This window comes from Anomaloglossus baeobatrachus, chromosome 5, assembly GCF_048569485.1.
Source record: "Anomaloglossus baeobatrachus isolate aAnoBae1 chromosome 5, aAnoBae1.hap1, whole genome shotgun sequence".
NCBI lineage: Eukaryota > Metazoa > Chordata > Amphibia > Anura > Aromobatidae > Anomaloglossus > Anomaloglossus baeobatrachus.
Window position 1 is genome coordinate 257,096,814 of NC_134357.1, and position 22,018 is coordinate 257,118,831.

The window sequence follows — 22,018 nt, forward strand, 5'->3', positions numbered from 1 at the left end:
ACGCCCACGGTCCGCCCCTCTTCACAGGACGCCGGCAGCCATTCCTGCCTGCACGCTGAGCTGCAGAGGGGAGACGGGGAGACTCAGACAAGGGATTCTACGACCTCACACCCGCTTTCAGCGGGCGGTAAGCAGCCCTCAAGGGCTCTCCCCCACTTGTGCCATAGTGTACTTTGTATTTTGTGCTGGCAATACTTTGCACTGTACAGTCGCTGGTGATTTTCTGCTATATACCCTCCTTAGATTTCTCAAGGAGACAACAGCATGTCGTCCGCAAAAAGCAAAAGTGCCAAGGCACGGACTTTATATGCTACTTGTACCGCATGTGGGGCTACTCTACCGGCAGGTTCCACTGACCCCCATTGTGTGCAGTGCTCGGCCCCTGTGGCAATTGCTCAAGCAGGGGCCGCTGCTAGAGGTGACCCAGGGAGAACCACCTGTGAATGCTGTCCAGGTGACAGGGACGGAGTTTGCAGCTTTTGCTGACAGATTGTCTATGACTATGTCTAAAATTCTTGAAACATTGCAGTCTAGACCAGTAACTCAGACCATGGGCACTGTTGATTCATTGCCCCCTGGTCCCCCTCAGCTGGACCACTTCCTAGCTCCGGGGGTGTCACATGCACCCCAGGGTGACGGCTCTGACTCGGACGACAGTCCCAGACAACCTAAGCGGGCTCGCTATGAGCGACCCTCAACTTCATCACACTGGTCAGGGTCCCAGCGGGACGACTCTCTGTGTGATGAGGCGGATGTAACTGATCAGGAGTCTGATGCTGGGGCCGCTCTCAATCTAGATACCTCGGATGGTGACGCCATAGTGAATGATCTTATAGCGTCCATCAATAGGATGTTAGATATTTCTCCACCAGCTCCTCCTGCGGAGGAGGCAGCTTCACAGCAGGAGAAATTCCATTTCAGGTATCCCAAGCGTAAATTAAGCACTTTTCTGGACCACTCTGACTTTAGAGACGCAATCCAGAAACACCACGCTTATCCAGATAAGCGTTTTTCCAAACGGCTTAAAGATACACGCTATCCTTTTCCCCCTGACGTGGTCAAGGGCTGGACACAGTGTCCCAAGGTGGACCCTCCAATCTCCAGGCTTGCAGCCAGATCTCTAGTTGCAGTGGAAGATGGGGCGGCACTTAAAGATGCCACTGACAGACAGATGGAGCTCTGGTTAAAATCCATCTATGAAGCGATTGGAGCGTCGTTGGCGCCAGCATTCGCTGCCGTATGGGCACTCCAAGCTATTTCAGCTGGGCTTACACAGGTCGACACGGTCACACGTACATCTGCTCCGCAGGTGGCACCCTTGACCTCTCAAATGTCTGCATTCGCGTCTTACGCGATTAATGCTGTCCTAGACTCTACGAGCCGTACGGCGGTGGCGTCAGCCAACTCTGTGGTTTTACGCAGAGCCCTGTGGTTGAGAGAATGGAAGGCAGATTCTTCTTCCAAGAAGTGCTTAACCAGTTTGCCTTTTTCTCGTGACCGATTGTTTGGTGAGCGTTTGGATGAAATCATTAAACACTCCAAGGGTAAGGATTCATCCTTACCTCAGCCCAGACAAAACAAACCCCAACAGAGGAGGGGACAGTCTGGTTTTCGGTCCTTTCGAGGCTCAGGCAGGTCCCAATTCTACTCGTCCAAAAGGACTCAAAAGGATCAGAGGGGCTCAGATTCTTGGCGGACTCAATCACGCCCAAAAAAGCCAGCCGGAAGAACCGTTACCAAGACGGCTTCCTCATGACTCTCAGCCTCCTCTCTCCGCATCCTTGGTCGGTGGCAGGCTCTCCCGCTTTGGCGACATTTGGCTGTCACAGGTCAAAGACCGTTGGGTGAGAGACATTCTGTCTCACGAGTACAGGATAGAGTTCAGCTCTCGTCCTCCAACTCGCTTCTTCAGAACTTCTCCACCGCCCGACCGAGCCGATGCTCTGCTACAAGCGGTGTCCGCTCTAAAGGCGGAAGGAGTGGTGACTTCTGTTCCTCTTCAGGAACAAGGTCACGGTTTTTACTCCAATTTGTTTGTGGTGCCAAAGAAAGACGGGTCGTTCCGTCCCGTCCTGGATCTAAAGCTGCTCAACAAACACGTAAAAACCAGGAGGTCCCGGATGGAATCTCTCCGCTCCGTTATCGCCTCAATGTCTCAAGGAGATTTACTAGCATCAATAGACATCAAGGATGCTTATCTCCACGTGCCAATTGCGCCAGAGCATCAGAGTTTTCTACGCTTCGTTATAGGAAGCGAACACCTGCAGTTCGTAGCTCTACCTTTCGGGCTGGCGACAGCCCCTCGGGTCTTCACCAAGGTCATGGCAGCAGTAGTAGCAGTCCTGCACTCGCAAGGTCACTCCGCGATCCCGTATTTGGACGATCTACTTATCAAGGCACCCTCTCTAGAGGCATGCCAACAGCCTGAACGTGGCACTGAAGACTCTCCAGAGTTTCGGGTGGATTATCAACTTTTCAAAGTCAAATCTAACCCCGACCCAATCACTAACATATCTTGGCATGGAGTTTCATACTCTCTCAGCGATAGTGAAACTTCCACTGGACAAACAGTGCTCGCTACAGATAGGGGTGCAATCTCTCCTTCAGGGCCAGTCGCACCCCTTGAGGCGCCTCATGCACTTCCTAGGGAAGATGGTAGCAGCAATGGAAGCAGTTCCTTTTGCGCAGTTTCATCTGCGTCCACTCCAATGGGACATTCTCCGCCAATGGGACGGGAAGTCGACGTCCCTCGGCAGGGAGGTTTCCCTCTCTCAGGCAGCCAAGGAATCTCTCCGGTGGTGGCTTCTTCCCACCTCATTGTCAAAAGGAAAGTCGTTCCTACCCCCATCCTGGGCGGTGGTCACGACAGATGCGAGTCTATCAGGGTGGGGAGCAGTGTTTCTCCACCACAGGGCTCAAGGTACGTGGACTCGGAAAGAGTCCACCCTTCAGATCAATGTTCTGGAGATCAGAGCAGTCTATCTTGCCCTACAAGCCTTCCAACAGTGGCTGGAAGGCAAGCAGATCCGAATTCAGTCGGACAACTCCACAGCGGTGGCATACATCAACCACCAAGGGGGAACACGCAGTCGGCAAGCCTTCCAGGAAGTCCGGCGGATTCTGACGTGGGTGGAAGACACGGCATCCACCATATCCGCAGTTCACATCCCAGGCGTAGAAAACTGGGAAGCAGACTTTCTCAGTCGCCAGGGCATGGACGCAGGGGAATGGTCTCTTCACCCGGACGTGTTTCAGGAGATCTGTCGCCGCTGGGGGATGCCGGACGTCGACCTGATGGCGTCACGGCACAACAACAAAGTCCCGGTTTTCATGGCACGGTCTCACGATCACCGAGCTCTGGCGGCAGACGCCTTAGTTCAAGATTGGTCGCAGTTCCAGCTACCTTATGTGTTCCCACCTCTGGCATTGTTGCCCAGAGTGCTCCGCAAAATCAGGTCCGACTGCCGCCGCGCCATTCTCGTCGCTCCAGACTGGCCAAGGAGGTCGTGGTACCCGGATCTGTGGCACCTCACGGTAGGCCATCCGTGGGCACTACCAGACCGTCTAGACTTGCTGTCTCAAGGGCCGTTTTTCCATCTGAATTCTGCGGCCCTGAACCTGACTGTGTGGCCATTGAGTCCTGGATCCTAGCGGCCTCAGGTTTATCTCATGAAGTGGTTGCCACCATGAGACAGGCTAGGAAGCCATCCTCCGCGAAGATCTACCACAGGACGTGGAGGATATTCCTATCTTGGTGCTCTGCTCAGGGAGTTTCTCCCTGGCCTTTTGCATTGCCTACTTTTCTTTCCTTCCTGCAGTCTGGGTTGGAAAAAGGTTTGTCGCTTGGCTCCCTTAAGGGTCAAGTCTCCGCGCTATCCGTATTTTTTCAGAAACGCCTGGCGCGACTTCCTCAGGTACGCACGTTCCTGCAAGGGGTTTGTCATATCGTCCCCCCTTACAAGCGGCCGTTGGAGCCCTGGGACCTGAACAAGGTTCTAATTGCTCTCCAGAAGCCGCCTTTCGAGCCTATGAAGGAGGTTTCCCTTTCTCGTCTTTCACAGAAAGTGGCCTTTCTAGTGGCGGTCACGTCTCTTCGGAGAGTGTCCGAGCTGGCGGCGTTATCATGCAGATCTCCATTCCTAGTGTTTCACCAGGACAAGGTAGTTCTGCGTCCAATTCCAGAATTTCTTCCCAAGGTGGTATCTTCCTTTCATCTCAATCAAGATATCACTTTACCGTCTTTGTGTCCGCATCCAGTTCACCAATTTGAAAAAGGTTTGCATTTATTGGATCTGGTGAGAGCACTCAGGATCTACATTTCCCGCACGGCGCCTCTGCGCCGCTCGGATGCACTCTTTGTCCTTATCGCTGGTCAGCGTAAAGGGTCACAAGCTTCCAAATCCACCCTTGCGCGTTGGATCAAGGAACCAATTCTTCACACCTACCGTTCTGCTGGGCTTCCGATTCCATCAGGACTGAAGGCTCATTCTACCAGAGCCGTGGGTGCGTCCTGGGCATTACGGCACCAGGCTACGGCTCAGCAGGTGTGCCAGGCGGCTACCTGGTCGAGTCTGCACACTTTTACCAAGCATTATCAGGTGCATACCTACGCTTCGGCGGATGCCGGCCTAGGTAGACAAGTCCTTCAGGCGGCGGTGGCTCACCTGTAGGAAAGGGCTGTTTGACGGCCCTATCACGAGGTATTCTTTTACCCACCCTGGGACTGCTTTTGGACGTCCCAATTGTCTGGGTCTCCCAATTAGGAGCGACAAAGAAGAAGGGAATTTTGTTTACTTACCGTAAATTCCTTTTCTTCTAGCTCCAATTGGGAGACCCAGCACCCGCCCTGTTTTCTTAGGAAGTTTGTTTTTTTCGGGTGCACATGTTGTTCATGTTGAACAGTTCAGTTCTCCGAGGTTGTTTCTCGGGTTGAATTTGTATTTAAAACAGTTATTGGCTTTCCTCCTTCTTGCTTTTGCACTAAAACTGAGGAGCCCGTGATCCCACGGGGGGGGTGTATAGCCAGAAGGGGAGGGGCCTTACACTTTTAAGTGTAGTACTTTGTGTGGCCTCCGGAGGCAGTAGCTATACACCCAATTGTCTGGGTCTCCCAATTGGAGCTAGAAGAAAAGGAATTTACGGTAAGTAAACAAAATTCCCTTCTTTTCATCAGTGGTGCTGTGTGAAGGCTTTATTTTAAACAGTACCTTGCGAAAGTATTCGGCTCCCTTGAATTTTTCAACTTGAAGAATCAACAAGTGGGACATAATTGTAAAGTTGAACTAAATTTATTGCTTATTTTACACCTTTTTTTAAAATAAACTGAAAATTGGGGCGTGCAATATTATTCGGCCCCTTTACTTTCAGTGCAGCAAACTCACTCCAGAAGTTCATTGAGGATCTCTGAATGATCCAATGTTGTCCTAAATGACTGATGATGATAAATATAATCCACCTGTGTGTAATCTAGTCTCCGTATAAATGCACCTGCTCTGTGATAGTCTCAGTGTTCTGTTTAAAGCACAAAAAGCATCATGAAGACCAAGGAACACAACAGGCAGGTCCGTGATACAGTTGTGGAGAAGTTTAAAGCTGGATTTGGTTACAAAAAGATTTCCAAAACTTTAAACATCCCAAGGAGCACTGTGTAAGCGATCATATTGAAACGGAAGGAGTATCATACCACTGCAAATCTACCAAGACCTGGCCGTCCATCCAAACTTTCATCTCAAACAAAGAGAAGACTGATCAGAGATGCAGCCAAGAGGCCCATGATCTCTCTGATTGAACTGCAGAGATCTACAGCGGAGGTGGGAGTCTGTCCATAGGACAACAATCAGTCGTACACTGCACTAATCTGGCCTTTATGGAACAGTGGCAAAAAGAAAGCCATTTCTCAAAGATATCCATAAAAAGTGTGGTTTACAGTTTGCCAGAAGCCACACCAAACATGTGGAAGAAGGTGCTCTGGACAGATGAAACCAAAATCGAACTTTTCGGGCACAATGCCAAACGATATGTTTGGTATAAAAGCAACACAGCTCATCACCCTGAACACACCATTCCCACTGCCAAACATGGTGGTGGCAGCATCATGGTTTAGGACTGTTTTTCTTTAGCAGGGACAGGGAAGATGGTCAAAATTGATGGGAAGATGGATGGAGCCAAATACAGGACCATTCTTGGAGAAAACCATTGGAGTCTGCAAAAGACCTGAGACTGAGACGGAGATTTGTCTTCCAACAAGACAATGATTCCAAATATAAAGCAAAATCTAAAATGGAATGGTTCCATGGTATCCAGGTGTTTCACTGGCCAAGTCACAGTCCAGACCTGAACCCAATCGAGAATCTGTGGAAAGAGCTGAAAACTGCTGTTCACAAACACTCTCCATCCAACCGCACTCAGCTCCAGCTGTTTACAAAGGAAGAATGGGCAAGAATTTCAGTCTCTCAATGTGCAAAACTGATAGAAATATACCCCAAGAGACTGCAGCTGTAATCGAGGCAAAAGGTGGCGCTACAAAATATTAACTTAAAGGGGCCGAATAATATTGCACGCCCCACTTTCCAGTTTATTATTTTGTAAAAATGTTTAAAAATAAACAATAAATATCGTTCAACTTCACAATTGTGTCCCACTTGTTGATTCTTCACCAGAACATTACATTTTTTTATCTTTTTGTTTGAAGTCTGAAATGTGGGAAAAGGTTGACAAATTTAAGGGAGCCGAATACTTTCGTAAGGCACTGTATTTTGCTCGCTGAGCTCTAGTCTTTAAATGGTGGATACTATGATTTAATTGTTTGCTATTGCATTTATAGTGAGGTGTGACCCCTTCCAAAAATGCAGTTTGTGTTTTGATTTTTTTCCATTAATATGCTTTTTTTTTTTCAGTTAAACCACTTTATTTTGATAACTCAGATTTTTACAGAAACGGCAATGCCAAATAGGTTTTCTTTTTCAAACGTTATTTTTCATTGGTGAGAAGGGAGGAATTGGATTTTGTATTTTAGATAGGGACTTCAACCTGCAATTGTTTGATCGCTTGCTTCTACATAGTAAAAATCCCATTGATTGTGCTAGCCTCGATTTCTGCTGTTAAGAGGCAGACGCCGCCTGCACGTGCCCTGTGTTAGGCAGGCTCATTTCGTGAGCCTGCTATACACACACACACACACACACACACACACACAATCAAACAATGACCTGTCTTGAGTGTAAGAGAGTTGACTGGTTACAAGATACTGATGACCTATTCTAAGGGGCACTTTGCACACTACGACATCGCAAGCCGATGCTTGCGATGGCGAGCGTGATAGTCCCTGCCCCCGTCGCAGCAGCGATATCTTGTGATAGCTGCCGTAGCGAACATTATTGCTATGGCAGCTTCACATGCACTCACCTGTCCTGCGACGTCGCTCTGGCCAGCGAACTGCCTCCTTCCTAAGGGGGCGTCACAGCGACGTCACACGGCAGGCGGTCAATAGAAGCGGAGGGGTGGAGATGAGCGGGACGTAAACATCCCGCCCACCTCCGTCCTTCCGCATAGCCGGCGTGAGCCGCGGTGACGCAGGTAGATGTTCCTCGCTCCTGCGGCTTCACACACAGCGATGTGTGCTGCCGCAGGGAAACGAGGAAAAACATCGTACCATCGCTGCACCGAAAATATGAAAATGTCGGACCCTATACCGATGATCCGATTGACGCTTTTGCGATCGTTAATCGTATCAAAAAGGATTCACATACGCCGATGTCGATAGCGATGCCGGATGTGCGTCACTTTCGATTTGACCCCACCGACATCGCACCTGCGATGTCGTAGTGTGCAAAGTACCCCTAAGGATATGTTATCCATATCAGATCCATGGGGTCTGCTGCCCCCACCCATTAGCTTTTCTAAAGTCCATCTGGATGTGATCATATTACCAGAGCTGCACTCCCTAGCTCCATTCAATGCCTTAGCCACTGCTATGTACTGCAGATCAGCTCTTGTTCAAAAGGACAATCTTGCGCAAAAAGAAGAACACTGCTCACATCCTTAGGCTGCATTCACACATCGTTTTTTTGCGATCAGGGACAATCCAGCAAAAACCTGAAAAAAATGGATCCGACGTCCGTTGCCGCCAGGTCGTTTTTTTACCCAATAGACTTCTATTAGCGCCGGATTGCCTTGCGTTCCATCCGGCTTCTGCTGGATCCGGCAAAATTTACTTGTCCGTTGGCCGGATGGAACGCTGAGGGGAACGTTTTTTGTCTCCAGTAAAAAACCGCATTGCGCCAAATCCGGGGCCGTATGACGTGTTTTATAATGGAAGCCTATGGACGCCGGATCCAAAACGGATACGGACGCCGGATCAGTTTGTTTTTTTTTTTAACTGAGCATGGTCAGTAACACAATGGATCCATCAAAAAACTGAAGGAATTGATGGAAAAAAACTGATGCAACTGATCCAGTTTTTTGCTGGATCCGTCGCATTAGTTGTTTCGCCGGATCGTGCCTGATGGCAAAAAACTGTGTTAAAGCAGCCTTAGCCCCACATTTCCATCCTTTAATAGGGTCACAGTTGGGGAAATGGAAACTTATAATATGGCCATAAATAAGGGGGTCTGCATGTATTAGGAGGAAGTTAGGTCATTCAATATACATTCCCTCACCAGAACATACCCTTGGTGGCTGCTGTGATCGCATGACATCAGATTCACAGAGCCACCTAGTCCACAGGTTGTGTCTGGTATTCTACAGGTAACAATATCATTGAGTAAGCATTCTTTTTTATGTCTAATCTGATACAAGCTATTAATGAATATACAATGCAGAGAAGAGACTTCAGAATGGTTAGAGGAACCCTTTATTATAGGCTCTCGTGGAATAATCTGCAATGTCCATGATTTGACTAAGACTCATCTGGTCGTAAGCAGATGTCACGCCATACCCATAATTGTTGGCAGATACCATACCCATAATTGTCGGCAGAGACAGTTCCGTTTTGAAGATGTTGGTGAGAACGAGAAGAATTAGCTCAACAGCAGAGGGAGGAAGGACCGACACAAATGGAGACCTCACAGTCCCCTGGCCCGCCTCTTATACATTCATTAAAAAACGCGGTGATGGGGTCACATGAACTCAAAACCATTAATGGAGTGGTAGTTCTATTCTATTTACATAAGAGGATGTGGGGGGACACGAGCAGCAACCCCCAGTTACTGGTCCTTCTTGCTCTCTGTGGGGGGATTCTCATCCGCTTCTGCCTCATCTTGCTCCTTATAGGTCTTCTTCGATTTCTGGTACAGCTCATTCAGGTTAAACTCTCTGATAACATTTTCCTGATATACAAGGAGGAAAAAGAAAAAAAGGGGGTTTTTACATGCAGATAATACCCACATAGGACACCTCCCTCACCAACAGGGGACCTGTTACTGCCACTCAGCTGTTATAACCCGCTGCAGTTTTCCTGCAGTGGCCACTGAAAAAACATGAACCGTAAAGAGACTATAATGGCGCAAGGCTGCTGGGGTAAAAAGTATTTGATTTAGTGCCATACTGTGATGAGAAAGTGTTCACAACCATAGAGGATGTTACAATATAAAAATGCCTCATGGACACGTTGGGTGGGAACGAGCCCCGGGACATGGGAATTGAATGTTCTGTATAGTACAGCCGAGACAAGATAGGCAGGGTTAGCAGAGCAGACACAGGGCTCTATTCTCATTAGAGCTTCCAAACAGAAGACGTTACCTGAGAGAAGCTCCAAGACACAGCACGTCCCTTTTTATCCACCTGTGGTCGCCGCAAGATCTCCTTGCCACCTTGAAACAAGATAATGGTAGGAAGTTGCTTGGACAGAGGAGAGGGGCTGACGTTATATCTGTAATATATAAATGGCATGACGGGTGGGAATAACAGCAGCTTTACAACTTCATTTATGAAGGACATTGGTAGGAGATACCGTAGAGCAGAATGTGAAGGCACCAGATAGATGTGGAGGCCTCCTCACCCAGAAGTTATGGTGGCAGTCTTACCTAGTGCTGACGTCTGGATATCGGCCTATGTCCACCTTGCCAAACTTCAGCCCCGCACAGTTGTATCTGTACATAGGAATGAGAAACATTAGGTTAGGAGAAGTCAGAGAAAGCACAACTGTGTGTTATAGTGTCATATGGAGGAAAAAAGGGCATACTTTAGTGACAGCTCTGCATAGATCGGGGCAAATGACTGACATTCAGATGACCAATTCGCAAAATATTCCACAATCCATGAAACGCGTCGATCAGCCTGCATCTCCTCCTGCAGAGAAAATGGAGACAACGCATGAAACTGACGCTTTACTGAGGAGTGGTAACAATTAGTGATGAGTGAGCACTATCATGCTCAGTACTTGTAACAAGCAGAAGGACGCTCGGACGGGCTCGACTTGTGGACCGAGTATAATGGAAGTCAATGGGGAACTTGAGCAATTTCCACAAGAGCTTCCAGAAAAATGCTTGCATATCCCATTGATGTCCATTATACTTGCATAGAGCTCACCGAGTATCCAACTGCTTGTTACCCGAGCATGGTAGTGCTCGCTCATCACTAGTAACCATACAGCTCCAGCCTGTTTTACTTGTTAGAGCAGCAGCTTGTGCTCTGGAGCTGCTCTTCTGTTGTATCCGTGTTACTTCTATGCAGACCCTTAGTAGGGAAAGTAACTGAGGCAGCTGGTGATAGACGAGTGATGGGAGTGAGTGTGGTGCGGCGTATCTGCTATTATCGATAGTAAATAAAAAAAGTCTGTGCAGCCTTTGTTAGGAGTCTCAACACAGAAACTAGCCAGATATCCCTCCGGGAAGCACCTAGCCAAGGGGTGGCTCTTTTTAGGAGCCCACCACAACCACCATATTAAGTGGCCCTTTTAGTTAATATCCAACTCTTGACAAGTTTAAAGATATGACAAGGGAATTACCAAGGCCAGGTATCCATCCACAGACAGCTGTTTCGGGGTATTGCCCCTCATCAGTGTTGAGTAGGATTTTGGCTAGGTGGGAGCAATGCCTAGTAGACCAACAAGACAAAGCAATCACTGATCTCGGGGAGACCAGCCAGAGAAAACACTGCCGGCAGCCAGCAAACGCACTCAAGACAGTGAAATCCTAGGTACATTGCCCCCTGGGAAATATGCAAATATGCCCCCAGGTGGCATTTCACTGTGTTGAGTGCCCTCGTTGGCTGCCGGCAGTGTTTTCTCTGGCTGGTCTCCCGGATATCAGTGAGTGTTTTGTCTTATTATCGATAGTAGATGGAGACATCCATGTCTAATTAGGTGCAAGGTCTGGTACAGAATGAAGCTCACATGCCAGGTCTGCCAATCCTGCCCGCCCATGATATGTGCATATTGGATTGGAGATCCATAAGACTGGAGCTTTATGACAATAAATCGCAGTATAAAATAGCCCTTACGGGTGATCAGAAAGCACAGACCAGCAGCACCCAGAATCAGACCTGCAGAGGATCGCCGAGGAGGCGCACCACTCCTTAGATTTTCGTTACGCGGTCTGTGCCATTTATAGTCCGCAGACAAGCATTGGTAAGTGAACGCGCCAGGACATTTACCTCAATTGTTTTGTCACTGAAATATTTGATATGTTCAGGGCCCAGATATAGCGGAGGCTTACACGTCATCAGGAAGACTGGGGAGAATAGAGGAAGAAAAAAAAAATAAGGTCCTTTAAAGATTTGGAAGAGCGCAGAAGGCCTGCACATAACAGATCTTTAGGACTCACCAAGGCACAGGGTGACATATAACAGGCCCATACGAATATCCAAGCGGAAGAACAGAATTGTGTTGGCAACTTTACTGAACATGAAGATATTCCCGATATGTTGTTCAATGGTTACTGAAAGAAAGAAATGGGTTCAGGCACTCACACCAGCGCTGCCCCGCACCATCCCAGATCAGCCCTAGCTGAGGACAAAGGAGAGCAGGTCCTCATGTCTGTAAGGTCTCGATTTCATACAGGGTGGAGGAGAGGGAACATTTGTGAAGAACGCCAAGCCAATGTAAGGAGGCCCTCTTCAGACAGCAACTCTAATGCCAACTATTGGGGGTAGCAATCCTCCAAGTCAATAAGCTATGTGGCTAGTCCCATTATAGGGGCGTGACTGACTACCCCCCATAGGTGACACTAGAGTTCCTGTCCTCTTCCTCTCTGAAGAGGCTACTTACATTCCTCATATTGTGAGATGGTGGTAGAGGCAAGGAAGGAGAGCCTTCTGTAAAGTAGAAAGATGAGGGCAGGTCTCTCCTGTGCAGGGTCACCAGTTATGGCTCTGCATTTAGCTTACAGCTCCTTGGTGACATAAGTCAGCTACAATGTAGAACAAAATGGTGGCATAAGCTCCACTCGGGGTTCAAAAGGTTATGTGGAAAATACCCAAGACTTACTACTCCGCCTGTTCTTCATCATGACGATGGCGCTGAGAAACATCAAGATCTCCACTTCTCTCTGGAGAACAAAAAGTCAGCTGGTGTTAGACAGCTATACAATCCACAGGTTAATAGTGCTACAGGGAGTTGGAGTCCACGGTACCACAGGGCCTGCGGAAAGCCACCAGTGGGAAACAGTTACTAATACTAGCCTCCTCCACAGCCCTGTGGGGGTCAGCTACAATGCCCGCACAGGCCACAGATCGGTGTATGCCATCAATGTATGACCAGAGGACCCAACCAACAATGCCCGACACAGGTCACAGATAGGTGTATGCCATCAATGTATGACCAGAGGACCCAACCAACAATGCCTGGCACAGGTCACAGATAGGTGTATGCCATCAATGTATGACCAGAGGACCCAACCAACAATGCCCGACACAGGTCACAGATAGGTGTATGCCATCAATGTATGACCAGAGGACCCAACCAACAATGCCCGGCACAGGCCACAGATAGGTGTATGCCATCAATGTATGACCAGAGGACCCAACCAACAATGCCCGGCACAGGTCACAGATAGGTGTATGCCATCAATGTATGACCAGAGGACCCAACCAACAATGCCCGGCACAGGTCACAGATAGGTGTATGCCATCAATGTATGACCAGAGGACCCAACCAACAATGCCTGGCACAGGTCACAGATAGGTGTATGCCATCAATGTATGACCAGAGGACCCAACCAACAATGCCTGGCACAGGTCACAGATAGGTGTATGCCATCAATGTATGACCAGAGGACCCAACCAACAATGCCCGGCACAGGCCACAGATAGGTGTAAGCCATCAATGTATGACCAGAGGACCCAACCAACAATGCCTGGCACAGGTCACAGATAGGTGTATGCCATCAATGTATGACCAGAGGACCCAACCAACAATGCCCGGCACAGGCCACAGATAGGTGTATGCCATCAATGTATGACCAGAGGACCCAACCAACAATGCCCGGCACAGGTCACAGATAGGTGTATGCCATCAATGTATGACCAGAGGACCCAACCAACAATGCCCGGCACAGGTCACAGATAGGTGTATGCCATCAATGCATGACCAGAGGACCTAACCAACTAGTGCAGTACCCAAGCTGCAATGCCTGGCACAGGTCACAAATCGGTGTATGCCATCAATGTATGACCAGAGGACCCAAACATCTAGTGCCGTACCCAAGCTGCAATGCCTGGCACAGGCAAGCCCAACCAACTAGTGCCGTACCCAAGCTGCAATGCCTGGCACAGGTCACAGATTTGTGTAGCCCACGTCTGGTAATAGCCCCAGCCTGGCACAAGTGTGGTAATAGCCCCCCCCCCCCCAGCCTGGCACACGTGTGGTAATAGCCCCCCCAGCCTGGCACACATGTGGTAATAGCCCCCCCAGCCTGGCACACGTGTGGTAATAGCCCCCCCCCCAGCCGGGCACACGTGTGGTAATAGCCCCCCCCCCAGCCTGGCACACGTGTGGTAATAGCCCCCCCCCAGCCTGGCACACGTGTGGTAATAGCCCCCCACAGCCTGGCACACGTGTGGTAATAGCCCCCCACAGCCTGGCACGCGAGTGGCAATAGCCCCACAGCCTGGCACGCGAGTGGTAATAGCCCCACAGCCTGGCACGCGTGTAGTAATAGCCCCCCAGCCTGGCACACGTGTGGTAATAGCCCCCCAGCCTGGCACACGTGTGGTAATAGCCCCCCACAGCCTGGCACACGTGTGGTAATAGCCCCCAGCCTGGACACTATGGTGTAGCAGTGCTCCGGTTTGTGCCCACCCTGTGCCCTTGAACACCTGCCGCGCACTCACCCAGTCAAAGTCACAGGGGTTGCCATCCTCCCGCTGGCTCGGCAGCGCAGTGCACACCGGGGGCACCTTTCGGATCAGGAGGAAGGAAGCGGACAGCAGTGCAGACAGCAGGTAGTACGGCTGTGACACCCAGCGCCATAGTCCGGGCGCCGCATACACCAGAGCGAGCAGCGGAGCGATCACCGCCATACTGTCTGCGCGAGAGATACTGCAGACACCAAGAGCAGCAGAAACTAGACCAGGAACGCACGGACCAATCACAGCGCGATATACTACACCAGCCAATCACACGAAGAACTGCCCGGGAAAGAGTTACGTCACACACCGCCAACCTATCAGGGGCGGCGACAGTGACGACGTATGTAAATAGTACCTAGAATGGGCCTGTGCGCTGAGAACTGCAGGCACGCGTAATGATTGGCTGCAGAAAGAGCAGACGCAGCCCACCGGAAAGGGCAAGGAGATTTCCTCGACTTGCGGAAGCCGGAGGCGGGACTTCGTATTATGTTCCGATTGGTCGGTCGTCGGAAAGAGGGCGCATTTGATTGGCTGGATGTTAGTGCAAGATGATGGAGGGCTTCTCTGGGCTGTTTGTCCCTTCAGACCCTCCACCGACACTTCCCTCCGGGCCGGGGGTACCGGCGGCTGTCTCTGGGGGTGGCGTGGGGTTTGGGGCAGGTAAACCTCATCCTGTCTCTGGAGCGCCCAACTCGTTAGTTCCCGGCCCCCCACTGCCGCCTCCGCCATCACTGTCTGCAGGTCCTGCCGGGGATGATGGAGCCCGGCGCTCGTCTGGTCCCTTTTATCTGCTCAGAGAGCTGCCAGGTGGGTAGTGCCCGGCGACCTGCTGTTAGGGTACGACTCTCCGACCTCCGGCTCAGGCTGTCATTGCTTAGGATTTGTGCCCCAATGGTGGTGTAGATGTGTGGGGTTACCCTGAGCGGATCGGTGACCCCCCCCCCCCCTTCCTTCTCCCCTGGGGGTAGTGTGGGGGACCACCCTAAATGGATCGGTGACCCCCCCCACCCTTCTCCCCCTGGGGGCAGTGTGGGGGATCACGCTGAGCGGATTAGTGACCCCCCCCTTCTCCCCCTGGGTGTGGTGTGGGGGATCACGCTGAGCGGATCGGTGACCTTTCTCCCCCTTGGTGTGGTGTGGGGGATCACCCTGAGTGGATTGGTGACCCCCTCCCTTCTCCCCCTGGGGTGGTGGGGGGGATCACCCTGAGCAGATCGGTTAACCCCCTCCCCCTTCTCCCCCTGGGGGTGGGGGTTACCCCCAAGCGGATTTGTGGCCCTCCCGGAGGTGGTGTGGATGTCGCCCGGAGGGGCTCGGGTTCCCCCGGAGGCGGTGTGGATGTCGCCCGGAGGGGCTCGGGTTCCCCCGGAGGCGGTGTGGATGTCGCCCGGAGGGGCTCGGGTTCCCCCGGAGGCGGTGTGGATGTCGCCCGGAGGGGCTCGGGTTCCCCCGGAGGCGGTGTGGATGTCGCCCGGAGGGGCTCGGGTTCCCCCCGGAGGCGGTGTGGATGTCGCCCGGAGGGGCTCGGGTTCCCCCGGAGGCGGTGTGGATGTCGCCCGCAGGGGCTCGGGTTCCCCCGGAGGCGGTGTGGATGTCGCCCGGAGGGGCTCGGGTTCCCCCCGGAGGCGGTGTGGATGTCGCCCGGAGGGGCTCGGGTTCCCCCGGAGGCGGTGTGGATGTCGCCCGCAGGGGCTCGGGTTCCCCCGGAGGCGGTGTGGATGTCGCCCGGAGGGGCTCGGGTTCCCCCGGAGGCGGTGTGGATGTCGCCCGCAGGGGCTCGGGTTCCCCCGGAGGTGCTGTGGGGTTATACTGAGCAGATCTGTGCCCAATAGGTGTGGGGGCAAATTCTGAATTGGTGTCTTCCCAGGTAGGGCTCCTGGTTCTCCTTACATCTTACTTTGGTTGTATCGCTTCTTTTCTCGTCTCCTCCAGGCCTCTCTGACCTCACAGGCAGTGTAAATCTTATTCTACATTATAATCTGGAACATTCATTTGGGAAGTTTTGTGGCAAAAAAGTCAAAGAAAAACTCAGCAACTTTCTTCCGGACCTCCCAGGTAAGAAGTGAAAATGACCATTGTCCAGGCATGTGGAGGGAAGACCCTGCTCAGGGTCCTTCAGGAGAGTCCACATACTTTGCCGTCCACGTATTACATATTTTTGGTGTGGCCATTTGGGAGGATCTTCGGAAAGCTTCAGTGTCCTCACAAAGGGGTGGCCAAGGTTCATGGGTGGTTGATCACTGCAGGGATAATGCTAGAGATCTAGAGAAGTCCGCAGCCTCGGACACCGACCTGACATCCAGCATGGATTCTCAAAAGCTGTAGTGACTGTGTCTGGACTTCTCATCACTGGGGTCCTCAGAGGATGAAGATGCTCCACAGAAAGTTTGTGTCCAGATCTGACACTGCAATGTAGCCCTTCCTGCTCCCCCATATGTCCTTTTTCAGTAATGGTTGTCTGCTCTTCCTATATCAGGATAAGCAAAGCTGTCTGAGTTATGTCAGTCAACGCCGTGGTGAAACCTAATGTGTGGCTGGTGCAGGATAGTGGGGATAGAATATGACCTGTGCTCTCTGACCTAATGGTAGCAGTCATTTCCGGCCTTTCCATTTCTTCTTGTCCTCTCTGTAGGTATGATCGATACCCCCGGCTCTCAGGATAATAGCAGTCTGCGATCTTTAATTGAAAAGCCACCGATCTGTGGGAATTCTTTCACTCCTCTGACAGGCGCACTACTAACTGGATTCAGACTACACGCAGGCCCGGTGAGCTGTGCCCTTCAAGGGGGAGACGTGTTGATTTGTAAAAGCCTCCTGTTGTGTCCTTACCAAGTTGTAGTAGTAACTGGTTTGCATGTATGTGCCTGAGATGCATGGTCTACACCTTATGACCCCCACTCATGGTACCCTATCCTATATTGGGATCCTATATTGTGCATAGTCATGCCACCTCTGTAGGAGGTGATGGGTCACGAAGGCCGATTACATTGTTTAGGTTGGGCAACTTGACAGTGCTGAGAAATTGGCCAGTGCCTTATAGCATGTGCCAGAGATGCATGGGCTACAGCATTATTTCCCAAAGCCACTTATGACTCTACCAATGGCACCCTATCCAGTTCCCTCAAGGACAAGACATATTGTCCATAGTGATGCCACCTCTGTAGGAGATGATGGGTCACTAAGGTCGGTCAAATGTGATTAGTTTGGGCAACTTGTCAGTGCAGTACAATCCTGCTGTGCATTAGCCACGTCCATGTAGTGCTGAGGCTTGCAGTCATATGGTATTGTGCTCTTCTTGATATATACCTTCTGCCATCTCCCTCCTTCAGCTTCCAGAACACTGTCGTCTAATGCACATACAGCCCCCAAAGAAAAAGAACAAGAAACACAAGCAAAGCAGAACACAGGAGCCGGCTCCCCCAGGTCGGTATCATGTATGTGGGTATGTCACCTGCGGGGGGCAAACACCATCTCACTGTCCTGACTTCTGCTACAGAAACCCCTTCAGATTCTGACCACAGGAAAAAGAAAAAGAAACAAAGAGAAGATGACCCAGAACGGAGGAGAAAGAAGAAAGACAAGAAGAAAAAAAAGGTAAGATGGCTGGATGAACACCAGGGGCAGAAATCTGCATCCACTGGGTCCATTCACATTTGTCCCCCTGCTCCCAAGCTGCATTTTATATTGGATTGTACTGGAATTTGGGCAACAGTTTGTGAGCCTGGTGATGGCACGGCTGACTCTACATCAGTCACTGACCTAGAGGCCATCAATTAGGCCTAAGCCACACTGCATGAAAATGGGTGCGATTAAAATCACATTCCACTCGGCCCAATATTAGCCTATGTGCCAGCACCCATGAGCGATTATTTTCTCAGCCCTAATCGGAACTAGAAAACAATCGCAGCATGCTGCGGGTACAATGCGATCCTTGTTCCTCTTGCACCCATTCAAGTCTATGGCGCGAGAGAAAAATCGCACTGCACTTGCACACACTGGTGTACTGCGAGTGCAGGGCGAGAATGGCAACAGCCGGCTACGGAGGAGAGAGGGAGATAAATCCCTCCTCAGCGCTAGCTTGCCCCTTCTCAGCGCTGCCTCCCCCCCCCCCCCCCCGCAGCTGAGGTCCACTCGCATGATCAGACCTCAGTCGCAGGGACACTCGGCTCTGCTGTACTGCCAGTGTGAGCAGAGTGTCATGCGAGGGGATCGCAGTAATCCCAGTGTGGCCCCAGCCTCGGTGGTGCACTTGTCATCGCCAGGTTCCTACTTCTGTTACTGGTCACATTGAAATCTACGTAAAATGCATTGTAATGCTAGCGAATGGCCTCCTACCTGCTGCGCTTATCTGTAGTGCATCATTGTGCAGATATCTCTTCTTGCTTTACATAAGACAGTGTATAGTAACTCCGCTCTGCAGCTTAAGGCCACTTTACACACAGAGATAAAGCTGCAGCAGATCTGTGGTTGCAGTGAAATTGTGGACAATCAGTGCCAGGTTTGTGGCTGTGTACAAATGGAACAATATGTCCATGATTTCACTGCAACCACAGATCTGCCAAAGATTTATCTCTGTGTGTGACGGGGCCTTTAGACTTTCTACAAGATCTTGTGGTCTGGCTGTAGGAGTTTTCACCCATTCTTTCAGGAGAGCATTTGTGAGGTCAGGCGCTGATGTTACAGGAGAGGGCCGGGCTCATGATCTCTGTACTAGTCCACCCTAAAGATGTTCGATGGGCTGAGGTCAGGACTCGGTGCTGACAGTGAAGTTCTTGCTCACCAAACACCCCCATGCCTTTTTGTGGTCCTTGCTTTCTGCACTGGTGTGACGTAATGTTGAAAATGGACTTTCCCCAAGCGGTTACCAGCAAGTTGGAAGATGCAATTGTCTGGAATATCTTGGAATGCTGCAGTGTTGATTTTTACCTTCAATGGAAATGAGTAGCCTAGGTCAATCCCCTTTAAAGAACATCTCTACAGAATAACCCCTCCTCCGCCAAACTTTACAGCTGCTCCAATACAGTCAGGCAGGAAATGTTCTCCTGGCATCCACCAAACCCACACTGGTCCATCCGATTACAGATCGAGAGGTGTGATTCATCACTCCACAGGTGTCTATGCTCCAGAGTCCACGGAAGGCTATTTTACACTGCTACATCTGACATTTGGCACGGTGCTTGGTGATGTAAGGCTTTCCTGCAGATTCTCGACCATGGACGCCCATGACGCACAGCTTCCAGTGCACATATCTTCTACTGATTTAATACCAGAGGTCAAAGCTCTGCAGTTACTCAGTAATTGGTGTCAGTGACTTATGCGCTTTGCCCCCTGAGCACTTGTAGACCCTGCTCTGACTTTACGTGGTCTGTCACTTCCTGGCTCCTAAATCTTCCACAATCACCTGCGAGTGGTATTATTGAGAAGGGGAAGATTTAGGAGGGAAGAAATGCCACTGGGGTAACAAGTCAAGTTATGACATCTTATTATAGGACCACCATGATTAATTCATTGAGCGCTTTAGAATGACCCGTTCTTTTACATATGTTAGTAAAGGCAGGCTGCAAAGTGGATTTTATACATCCGTGGAAACGGGACTGAATGAAATACTGAATTCAATGACTAAGAGCAGTGTCCCAATATTTGTGTCCGTACTGTTAATGGGTCGGCCGTCAGTGCCTAGCATGATGACACAGATGGGGGTGGGGGATTACTGTACAATAGCATATAATGGCTTATTTTAACCCCTTTAAAAATGAAAACACAGCTGTCTCTTCGGTTGTGCTCTCGGACCCCTGCTGAGCCCTGTCACAGCTGCATGTAGTGAATGGGGCTGTGTTTTTAGCTCCGTGCTCAGCAGGTGGAGGGGAGCACTGCAGAGAAGTCACCGTACATGGAGCATGTGATCATATGGCGTGTGCCATATTGGATGTGTAAAATAGTGGTGATTTCTGAAATCTCATGCACATGCATTTTTTTTTTTTGTTTTGTTTTTCTTTCCCTTCCAGTGGGGGGGGGGGGGGGGGGGGGAATGCAAATAAAAAAAAAAAGTGACCACAGAAAGTGTGTACATTATGCAGTTTTCTTGCCACCACTCGTTTTCGCTGCAGAAAAAAAAAGTGCAAAAATGCAGCTTGTGAACATACTGTGTAATGTGCTTTAAACCTTCAGATTTTTTTTTTCTATTTGAGAACCCTGTTAATGCCTGCAGATCGGTGGGGGGTTGGGTGCTTAGACCCCCTGAGAAGTGCCCAGTTTTAGCCTATGCTTTCTATTGCATTTCTAGTCCGCTCAGTCCCGCACTCCTGTTGCCTGAGCTGCACACTTCTCAGAGGACTTTTGAGCGCACACTGGAGGTCTCGAGATGCAGACCCCCACTGATCTGCAGACATTTAAAAAGCCTGCAAAATATAATATATACCGTATTGTTCGATTTATAAGACTCACTGGATTATAAGACGCACCCCAAATGTAGAGAGAAAAAATGTGGAAAAAAAAAAAGGGGTGGTCTGTTTTTATAATCTGGAGGTGTCTTCCTGGAGGGGGCAGCAGCGGTAGTGGAGTGGAGTCACAGAAGGCAGGAACGGTGGGTATCCCAGAAACTCGTCTGTGCTCGTGGTGCTGGGGCAGCTGTGTTGGTGCTTGGGCAGCCGTGCTGGGGCTCAGTCGGCTGTTTTGGGCGGTGCGGGCTTCAAAGAAATGGTGCCCGGAGTCAGCACAATTTGATCTCTCGGCTAAGTCACAAGCTGAGATCTCATATTCTTAAGTGGCACTGCCAGGCGCCATTTTCCTTAAGTCCGCTGCTGGGAAATCAATGAGACAGAGCATGCACAGATGAGAGCTTGAGCTGAGAGCTCCATCTGCACATGTGCCTTCTCTGGGCGGCATTATTTGAAGTCCTCACCACCCGCCCCGCAGCACCAGCCCAGCCACCGCAACACTCCCCCGGCCTCCTGTCACCCCTCCCCCTCTCCACCACCCCTGTAGGCTACATTCAGATTATAAGACGCACCCCTCACTTTCCTCACAAATTTTTGTGAGGGAAAAGTGCGATTTTATAATCCGAAAAATACGGTATCTAAAAGAAACCCAAACCTGCTGAAGGGTTAGTTGCTGTGTTGAGGATTGCTGTGAGTCCTGCTAGTTGGAGGAGTAGTGGTATGTCCTAGTAATATACCATACCCACTCTCTATAACAGAACACCTTGTAACCTGTGACTTTCGTTCCTTTCCAGAATCGCCATAGTCCGGAGCACCCAGGAGCCGGCAGCTCACAAAGTGGATTACGTTGAAAATCCCCCTTTCTTTGTACATACAATTTTCTGTTACTTTTATAGGGTTTGGTCGTTTTAATAAAGCTCCCTCTGTCCCCATAACGTTGTGTGGCTTTTTCTTCCTTTGCTGTGATCTCATAGATTCTGTAAATTCATATTACATTAGATATAGGGAAGATCATATTTTACTAAGGGGGAATTCAGTGTCAGAAAACATGTTCTTACATCATGAAAAGGTGCGGTTTCCATGATACTTTCCCAGTGTTCAATCCCATGGGATTGGGTTGCAAATGTGCCCCGGTCATGTGTATGTACTGCCCCTTACAGTACACATATGATTACCACTGGCTGTACAAAGATGACTTCCCTGCAGCTTTCTACTACAGAATCCAGGGCACTGCTGTATGGTGCCGTGTTTTTGAGACTTAAGCATTGCTTTTAGGGAAGATCTCGAAAAACAAC

General features: G+C 50.2%; 2 protein-coding genes across 2 annotated transcripts; one reads left to right on the forward strand and one right to left on the reverse strand.

The window, feature by feature from the left end:
* Positions 1-8,828: 8,828 nt before the first annotated feature.
* TMX2 (thioredoxin related transmembrane protein 2) lies at positions 8,829-14,522 on the reverse strand. Its single transcript, XM_075349374.1, has 8 exons — positions 14,269-14,522; positions 12,425-12,485; positions 11,763-11,876; positions 11,593-11,669; positions 10,181-10,287; positions 10,023-10,088; positions 9,739-9,868; positions 8,829-9,326 (listed from the first exon to the last, which is right to left on the reverse strand). The coding sequence occupies exons 1-8, from the start codon at positions 14,455-14,457 to the stop codon at positions 9,204-9,206; spliced, it is 867 nt and encodes a 288-aa protein (XP_075205489.1). The 5' UTR covers positions 14,458-14,522; the 3' UTR covers positions 8,829-9,203.
* A 248-nt stretch (positions 14,523-14,770) lies between these two features.
* MED19 (mediator complex subunit 19) lies at positions 14,771-21,651 on the forward strand. Its single transcript, XM_075347404.1, has 6 exons — positions 14,771-15,093; positions 16,219-16,341; positions 16,919-17,052; positions 17,616-17,709; positions 17,783-17,880; positions 21,518-21,651. Exons 1-6 carry the CDS (start codon positions 14,835-14,837, stop codon positions 21,572-21,574), a joined length of 765 nt encoding a protein of 254 aa, XP_075203519.1. The 5' UTR covers positions 14,771-14,834; the 3' UTR covers positions 21,575-21,651.
* The last annotated feature ends 367 nt before the right edge of the window (positions 21,652-22,018 follow it).

Bases quoted from the DNA above. Each gene is read 5' to 3' on its own strand.
- TMX2 (XM_075349374.1), bottom strand. From the start codon at position 14,457: ATGGCGGTGATCGCTCCGCTGCTCGCTCTGGTGTATGCGGCGCCCGGA. The intron at 11,670-11,762 runs GTGAGTCCTAAA...TATTCTCCCCAG, and splicing joins ATATGTCACCCTGTGCCTTG to TCTTCCTGATGACGTGTAAG. The intron at 10,089-10,180 runs GTATGCCCTTTT...TCCTATGTACAG, and splicing joins TATGCAGAGCTGTCACTAAA to ATACAACTGTGCGGGGCTGA.
- MED19 (XM_075347404.1), top strand. From the start codon at position 14,835: ATGATGGAGGGCTTCTCTGGGCTGTTTGTCCCTTCAGACCCTCCACCG. The intron at 15,094-16,218 runs GTGGGTAGTGCC...CGTCTCCTCCAG, and splicing joins TCTGCTCAGAGAGCTGCCAG to GCCTCTCTGACCTCACAGGC. The intron at 17,881-21,517 runs GTAAGATGGCTG...GTTCCTTTCCAG, and splicing joins AAGACAAGAAGAAAAAAAAG to AATCGCCATAGTCCGGAGCA.